At 41.4% G+C, this 9,495-nt stretch overlaps 1 protein-coding gene across 1 annotated transcript in view; it reads right to left on the reverse strand.

The window, feature by feature from the left end:
• tmem178bb (transmembrane protein 178Bb) overlaps positions 1 to 9,495 on the reverse strand; it is a 70,399-nt gene extending 60,904 nt beyond the window's left edge. Inside the window, exon 1 of the mRNA XM_084573577.1 lies at positions 8,998 to 9,495. Within this exon, the coding sequence (XP_084429703.1) occupies positions 8,998 to 9,379 (382 nt within the window). The 5' untranslated portion in view covers positions 9,380 to 9,495. The remainder of the gene's footprint in view (positions 1 to 8,997) is intronic.

Consider the following 9,495-nt stretch of genomic DNA (forward strand, 5'->3'; position numbering starts at 1 on the left):
GCAGTGCACTGAGCTCTCTCAACCCAAACCGAATTTCTATCTACACTGTGCAGACGGAGTCCAAAGTATTGAAGGTCAGGCGACCTATTGCCTTTCAAAGATTTGATGTTGATACCACTCTCTGTTTTCATACAAATGAACCAATCAGCAGTAATATTCTAGGAGCTGAGAGCATTTGTTAGCCCCCGGGCAATTAGCTCACATTTGTGGTCTTTGGGGAAGTAAGCTGTTTAGGGGCAAACACTTAACAGGTCCCCATAGTTGTTGATAAAACACCATTAAATTCCTATAGGCCTGTATGCATCGTGACTGCATCTGTAATAGCTTTCCACTGTGCCGCTTCTCATATAGGAACCTAATGGGAGTGGAAGTTAAAGGAAAAACATTTTTCATTAAAAAGAACAGGCCTAAATAAAGGACGGCACTGTGGTGTGGTGATTAGCACTGATGGGTTTGAATCCACCAGCCAACTGGGGCCTTTCTGTATGGAGTTTGCATGTTCTCCCTGTGTCTGCGGCTCCTGTGGTTCAGTCTTGAGGTGTATCAGAAGTGTCATCAGAATCTGCTAAATCTCTAAAATTCAGTCTAGGACATCTTGTCCCATTCAAGTGACACTGCAGGCAGTGTGGGTTCAACGTACACAGTGAAGTCCTTGAAGCTGTAAGTACATGCTGTGTGTCACCACCCACAGCGCACATGACATTTCTGTAAAGCACAGTCTATAAACCATGTAATATACTAACCTGCCAACTCATCCAGGAAACACATGCATACATATCTCAAAATTCTCTTCAAAAATTTAAGTGTCTGTACATGTCATTCCATGGGATTAGATAATTTATCTTTATTGATCCAAAAATTTGGAGAAATTTAGGAAGAAAAAGAAAATATAACAATCTAAGAATGGTCTTGTATTTATGCAAATATGGCTGTTCTACCTATTGGTAGAGCTTTAAAGTCACAATGACACAGCTACCCATTTGTTGTGTGCCAGCCACAGGTACATGTACCGGAGATTGAGCTGCTAACCCTCTGGCTCATGGACAACCCGCTCTACCTACTGAGTCATCCAATGTGTGCATTCATACTGAGGTCTATATATGTTACACATGTACAAGCAAATTTTTCTTGTACACAATAATGTAATAATTTGAAGATACGCAGTATCGCTGATAAATTGTGCAATTCCTGTAGAAGGGCAGCCGAAATGACAACAGTGTCTATGAACAGTAAGTATAACCAAGTGCAGTCTGTTGTATATACAGTAAAAATGATCACGTGTAATCTGTTTACAGTTAACATGAATACGTACAGTAAAAATGTGCAAAGGATGTGGTGAGGACAGCCAAAAAGACAACTGTGTATAATATGTGCAAGAGGGTTATATACAGTTTTTCTATAGAGCTCCTCAAGTTGAAACAAAGTCTGAGGTCTAGAGTGCAAACAAAAAGGATACCGCACCGTTCCTGGGGTGTACCAGAGTAGCTAGTTAATGAGTATGATTACCAGCTGGATGTTTCCATTGGTAATTGCCAGCTGTGGTGTCAAACCCCGCCTACACGCCACAGGACATATCCTGGGGTGTTTCAGCTGAAATGTTTAATAGTGGCGTTACATTTGATGTAAATTTCATATAACTGCCATCTATACTGCAAACAATTATCTAAGTAAGGAGTGAAATTATATAATATTAAGGTACAAAGAATTTCTTTTAGTCCATTTAGCTATCCTTATTCATGACATATAAAGTCCAGTTGCAGTGAGCACTAATAATCATTACAACCACTCACATACACCGATCCGGCATAATATTATGACCTCCTGCCTAATATTGTCTAGGTTTCCCTCGTGCCTCCAATACATTTGTGACTCATCTGAGAATGGACATGGGCCTTCTGAAGGTGTATGTGCCGAGAGCTGCTTTTTAATTAGTTCACTTAAGCCACATTTTGTGAGACAGGCAACATTCTGTTATTTCATTCTTGGTGTCCTTTGGAAGAACCATTCAGCAGCACCTCTTATATCTATCTACTTAGAAGTTGAATTTACCTGGAAGATTTGGTCATTGTTTTTAACAACAATTGATGATACAGTAAGCTATATGTCTATTGTTATATGTGTAAGCATCGTGGGTATAGCGTGTACTCTTTAGGAAAAACAGACACAGGAGCTCTTTCTCATAACTTTTTAGTTCCGACCGTTTTCATCCAAAAACCAAAACAACCAAGCCAAAAAAAACAAAAACCTCTCCTCCTTCCGGTTTCCGGCCCCAAAACAAAAAAAAACGGAAGTCGCTCTTCTTCTCTGAACTTTAGCCACATACGTGTACATAATACATGAGCACTAAATAAAACAAAATATATTAACCAATTATCTGTAAATCACACAACTGAACTGTCATTAAATAATGTCTTACATATGCATTCATCTGCTATAAATGGTGGCTGTCAAGAAGCTGAACATGCTTGGTGCAGAGTGTGTGTGTCTGTGCTGGCATCGCAGGTCTATGGGAGAGAACATGAGGTCATCAAACATTGATGTTGCTTGCGTTGCTGTGGGGAGTCGAACCACATTGTGCTTCTTCCCCCTCATCTCTTTCTGTCTCTCTTCATCTACTGTGCCTGTGGTTATAGTAGTCAGACTTATAGATGAGTAAGTCTCCCAGTCGTGCAAAGCTGTTCTCTGGCTCTGGGCTCGCACAGTTAAGTCTAACAATGAATCAAATGCATCCACTATGTTTTAAACTGCTGTCTGTCATCATGTGCATGTTAGTTAATTTTCATTACAAAAAGGAACAAGAATGACCATGATACACTTTATCTGTTGTTGTACAACACAACTGAACCTTAAGAAAATACTGCATAAAGCAAAGTGTTGTACTGACTGAACAGCAAGTTTTGGCAGGTTGTGGTTTTAAGTTTTGTGTTTGTGGATGTAAACAAAACAAAAAAGCCCTGATGGATAAAGGCTCTTTTAGAGTAGTCCAACGGGAACTTCTCTAAAGCAAGGCATACAATCTGAAATTGCCCTTTTAAAGAGAAAAAAAAAACAAAAAAAAAAAACAGAAGCTTTGTTAACGTGGTCCTCCAACAGTTACATAAGATAGAAAAAACACATGCAACAACATAAACACAACAGAAATAAGGTCTAGGCTACATTAATGAATTAGTTCTCTGTAACAGACTGGTGAAAAATGACCAGATCCCCATGCTATTTGAAACAGTTGACGTTTTCCATCCATCTTTTTACAGCTGATGCAGTTCACTGCACAAACATTCCTTGCCATCTCTTCTTTGTAACTTGGTTCTGCTATAAATGAGGGAAGAATGCAGTGACTACATCTTCCAATCCAACTGACACTGACTTGTTAGAATTAAAAGCCAGACGGTCCTTGATGACTATAATAACAAATAATATAATCAATTATACTGTATTGATCCCAAATGGGGAAATAATTTGTTTACATTTGACCTATTTATTTGTTCAGACAGTAGTGTGTACACTCGAAGCAGTGAGCTGCTGCCCTTTTTTGTGCAGCGTCCAGGGAGCAATTTGGTGCTTGCTCAAGGCACCTCAGCCATGGACATAGGGGTAAGTAAACCCATGACCCTTCAGTCCCAAAGCTGCTTCACTAACCACAAGTCTACAACTCCCCCAAGACGAGTATTGTCATATGAGATTTGATATTAGTTTGCATTTTATTACTGTAGAGTGAATTTTATTCTGGCTGAAACACATTTCAAATATTTAGATGGATGGCATTCTGGCACCCTGAGGATTGCATCGCGGCTGTGTTTTCATTAGTCTGTGGGTTTAATGGCTGTAGCAGCAGCTAACAGGCAGTCAGTCAGTTTCTCAAATGGGCTTAAGCTTGCAGGGGAACTAATGAGCAAGAGTGCTGCCACATGCGTCTGAATAACTGAACTGGTTCCAGGAAGATGAGAGAACCCATGTCTGTTGCAGTGTCCTCAACAAACCACTTCTCACATAAATATCAAGACTGCTATATGTGTACTTTACACTTGATTCTTTGACGGATTTTTCTGACACTCTCACGTAGCTGGACATGTTAGCAACCCAGTGCTGACATTAGGCAGAGGAAGCGATATATTGGTTGTAACTAAGCAGTGTTAAAACCAGTAGTGTAAAATTAACAGGATCACACACACAATATAATTTTGTCATTATTAAACCAATTGCACCAATACCACCAGAATTTATTTGGCTACTTTCCCAAATAGAGTTTCTTCCAGAAACCTATGAGATACCTTTAGCCTCCCGCAGTGCCTAATTTAGCCCTCCCCATGATACTGGAGCCCTGGGGAGCAAGGTAATTTAATCTGAGCCTCTTCCTGCTCTTTCTGCTTGGATGGGACTGTGAATGTCTTGATCGGGACCTGAAAGGCGACAACAGATGGTGCAGAGGAGCCCTCACCACCTCACCCCCACCCCCACCCCTGTATGTAATCCTCTCCTTTCTGACATCTTGCTCTCCATAGCAATCTCTGGATTTCCTCCCTTTCTTTCTCTTTCTTCTCATCCTCTTTCTCGAGTCAGTTTGCCAGCTGTTGTCTCCCTGCTGCTGTTTTAATGGTCCTGTTGTAATGGTCGAGAAAGTAAGCTGTTCCTACAGCTGGATGTCAGGTATCATGGCCAGTCAGGGGTCAGAAACCAAGTAATGGTTAAAATAAACTCTTTAGATTATCAGTATGAACTGTATAGAGCCTTTTACAGCCTACGTCACAACAACAGTTAGAGGCTGGTATGGCACTACTGACAATGCTACATGCTGGTATCAGTGTCATGGCCCTTACTTAGCAGTCCAGTAGGCTGTTTGATCAGCAACAACCACTTCTAAACAGTCTGTTTCATCTTATTAGTAAATTTATCATTTGTAAATAGAGGCAAGTGTCTTAAAAAACCAGGCAGGACTGCAAATAGGTTGTGCAAAGATGCCCTTGAGACAATCCAACACATTGCACAACACAGCACAGCAGTGATGCTAGTAGGCAAGGGCATACATCATAACATGGCACAGTGTATAGAAACATCTGTGCTAGATATGGACTAGAGTTCCATATTGGCAGTCAAAATGGGAGAGACCTCCTCCTAAGATCTGCGAGACTTTCAGACACCGGCTGGCAAACTGATGATGGCCAACCAACCAGACACTGTAATGGTAGACAAACTGCAGAAGAGGGGCGTAGTGATAGATAGCTTTGAATTATATGAGAAATATTCCTGTGGTGTGTTTTATAATACCACGAACTTGTGTATTGTCAGTGTTTTGTCATTTTTAAGTATTGCTAGTGTAGAAATGTGTGAATAAAATATTAGTCCAAAATGTCAGTAAAAAGGCTTCTGGGATCTTTTTTCTTTTATGCACAAGAACGTAATCTAACTGGCTTAACTGTTACTGAAGCTGTGATTCATTCTGCGTGAAGGTGCTGTACACTTAAAGAATAAGTGTTACAGTATTCTAAATGTGTACACTAAGAAATCCCATGAAAATACCAGAAGCAGCAATATGTTCCTCTTAATCTTTACTGACAGCTCCAAGCCCAAGCTCCAAAACTTTTAAAAGTGCTTAGCTGGACATTGAAGTTATTAACAAATATTCTTTAGTCAGGGTGAATTTGTGAATTTACTGAGAACTACTTACAGCCACAGATTAATCAACATTTGGTTTTGCCTAGCCAGTACAGATGCACTTAAACATTTAACTGTCTGTGTTTAGGTTCAGTTCAGTCAAATTTACATGTGAATATCTGAATCATGTATCTGTAACTTTCAACATTTTTAGAAACGTTCCCATGACTTTTTTTATGTGCCCATTACATTGTCTTGTATATATCTGTTAATTGCTTATCCCTCATTTTAACGGTCACCCTTTCTTTTAATCAATTTTCACTTATTTAACATTAATTTATGAAACTACTCTTAGCTAGCATTTCCAACCATTCATTCATTCATTTATCTTCTGTAACCACTTCCTGTGAAGGGCTGCGGGGGGACTGGAGCCTATCCCAGCTGTCATCGGGCGGTCGGTGGGGTACACCCTGGACAGGTCGCCAGTCTATCGCAGGGCTAACACATTTTTGCTTTTTCACTCTTATGTTAATCTCTTTTAATGGCACTACTTGTTGTTACTTTTTAATACTTCTCAGTTACTCTTCACGCACAGTTCAGGTTCACTGAATGATTTTAACCAAAATGACTACATGCATTTTCTTTTTTCAGATGATCTTTCCACAGACCCATTCACTCCCGGGGTACAAGTACCCGCTTTTTTTGGTGAGAAATCATTCATCATTCTCTGTTAACCTATCCTAAACCACTTCATACTTAAACACACACACATCATGATGTTATTGTAACTACAGACCTGTTTATCTACAGTTGTATTAGCAGTGAAAGTCAGTAGCAATATTAGTAGACGTACACAGCAGCAGTAGCGGAAGAGGGAGTGGTAAAACTTGTAGAAGTGACAGTAAATTCAGCAATAACACTAGTTGTACTAGTGGTAGAAGTGGTTGGAGTCACAGAGAAAAGAGCAGCACATTAGCAGTGGTAATGTGATAGCTATAGGAGTTACAGAAGCAGTAGCAACAGTTGTTAAAGCAGCAGAAACAGAAGTAGAAGCCGTAGTGGCAGTAATTGTATCTTCAACAAAAGGCAGTATGAGAAACAGCAGAGGTAAAGGTACAAGCAGTAACATTAGTAGCTCCAGAAGCAGAAGGGATAGCAGTAGTAGCAGGACAGTGCTGGCAGAAGTGGTAGCAGTAAGAGTAGTGTCAATAGTTGTACCAGAAGTGGGAGCTGTAGTAATGAACTGAACATATAGGTAGCAGTAGTTGCAGTGGTAGTACATGAATTATTTGAATTAACCACACTAGCAGTAGCAATTCATTCATTAGCAACAATTAGTAACAGATGCTGGAAAGTTTCAGTAATGGTACAAATGGGTGTCAGTTGGTAGGTGTTGCCATTGGCATCTGGATGACACTGTATCACCTTGCAGCAGCTGAATGTGTAATGAAAGCGTTTATAAAGGATTACACCACATACAGACGAAAACTGTTCATCTACAAACTACATCTCCATCCTCATTGACCCATCACAGTGAAGATCTTATCAGATGCCTTGCGATGACAAACCACGCTGATGGGGCTGAGAGGTGGAATAGATCAGCCTCCTCTATGGAAGCATTGATCTGATCACTGAGCTCACTGACTCCATTAATGCAGATGGCGGGCCATCAAAGCCTTTGAGGCGTCCTCAAAGGGAGGCACAGCTGCAGCACACACACACGCTCCCTCTCTACTCTCTCTTTTTCGCCCTCTCTCTATCCAGTTCCAGCTTGGATTCAGACCAAGTAACTTCCATTAGAAACCTCATGCTCCCTGTCTTAACACAAAACCTGCCTGTGTGGCTCTGTCACTTACAGGGACATAAGAAGAAAATCTGCCTGTGTTTTGTCACAGCAGTTTAAATTTGATCATCTCTCACCCACATAAATCATGGTAGTTGGTACAATGACATTAATTAACATTCAAATATAAAGCAAATAAAACGCCTGCATCTCAAAATTCATGTATGATCCAAAAATATTTTTGGAAAACTATTTTTATAATCATTATGTTAAGGGTAATACACCTTGTGATTGGAACTTAAGAATTTATTTAAGATTTATATTATTAAATGCATACTTTAATGTAATATTATGCTATAAAAATGTTTTGGGCTTATACGATATTTAGTGTCTTCATCATACAGTACCATTAGATAATTATCTAACTGGCTTAATTCAGTATGCATTGGGACAATGAGTCTAAATATCCAAGCAGAGCCATAAAGAAGTGTTTTCAGCCACTAGAAAAAGTTATTCTTTGTTTTAACCTCACCTACCCTAAATGAGCCTCTTAGAGAGGTCACTTTAAGATGCTCAATGTATCAACATTTAGTTTCAACACTGTGTATATAACTGTTGCGCCCAAACCTATGCAAATTAATCTGTGGCTCATGAGTTGCTCCAGCATACAGAACACTATACATACACCGATCAGCCACAACATTAAAGCCACTGACATGAAAAGTAAATAACACTGACCATCTTGTGACAATTCAGTGTTCTGCTGGGAAACTTTGGGGACTGACATTCATGTGTTACTTAGACACCCACCCTGACCAGACTAGGCACCACCATCCCATAGCAATGACACTCCTTGATGGCAGTAGCCATCCCCAACAGGATGCAGCCTGACAAAGACACACACACACAACTGGTTTAGGAACAACTAAAAAACAGCACAAGGTGTTGACCTGGCCTCCAAATTCACTAGATCCCAAACTGATCAAGTATCTGTGGGATGATTAACAGAGGCCCCTCCCCTCAACCCATAGGACCCAAAGGCCCCCACTAACAATATTCTGTTGCCAGACACCACAGGACACCCTCAGAAGGCCCATGTCCATTCTCCGATGAGTCACAACTGTTTTGGGGGGCATGAGGGAGACCTACACAATATTAGGCAGGTGGTCATAATGTCCAGATGGAAGAATGTCTGTTCCCTTCATAACTTCTTCGTTTCTCCTGTTAAGAGGTTTATTTGGCAAACTCGTGCATTCTAAAAATGATTATGTAATTACTTGCAGTAGCAGATTCTTGCTCCAATTAAATTACAAACGTGTTACAAGCAGACCTGAGAACAGGTCATTCACACATCTTCCTCTTCTTCTGCAAAATAGCATGACAGCAACCAGTCTGCAGGCTCGGGCCGTTCATACCCCGCTTACACACAGAGAAAGGGGCGCTCTACGTGCCTTTAGACCAACGTTTGCTTCCATACAAAAAAAAAAAAAAAAGCTCGATGCCCTTGTTCGCCCTTTATTCGAGTTAATACTCACAGTAGACATTGACTATAAGTGCCACGGCACATTCCTGCCAGGTTGGTGTCTGAAAAAACGATGGATCTCAATTGTTTATTTCGTTCTTACCTTTCCGGATGAGGTCTTCGATTTCCTGGTCGAAGCCCAGCCGATGGCATTTCCTCCACAGCCCCATGTTGGTTGAATTATACTGCCTGCCGCATTCGTCCGCGGCACTCATGGCGAACAGCTGCCGCCGGTTCCGGGCCAGCAACAGCTTCTCGTCCCAGCGGGGCAGGTTGCTTCGGCTGGCCCGAAGAGGCAGGCTGTTGTTCGGAATGTAGATGAAGCCCGGGTCCTTGCGGCGACTGGAAAAGCTTCGGCACCGCTCCCTGTACCTCCTGGCGTCAGTTTCGTACCAGTGATCGGAGCACATCGCCACGGCCAGCATGCCCAGGGCGCAAAGAGAAAGAGAGAGCCCGGCGTAGAGCAATAACTTCCCGGCAGCCATGCTCGCTTCTGTCACAGCCGCATCAGCACCTCGACAGACGGACAGCTCCTCTGCGGCTTCCCCGCTCAGCTCACATCACCTCTGGACAGCAGCGTCGGGAGCATTATTGAGGCGGC

Source organism: Chelon labrosus (genome assembly GCF_963514085.1).
Source record: "Chelon labrosus genome assembly, chromosome: 23".
Lineage (NCBI taxonomy): Eukaryota > Metazoa > Chordata > Actinopteri > Mugiliformes > Mugilidae > Chelon > Chelon labrosus.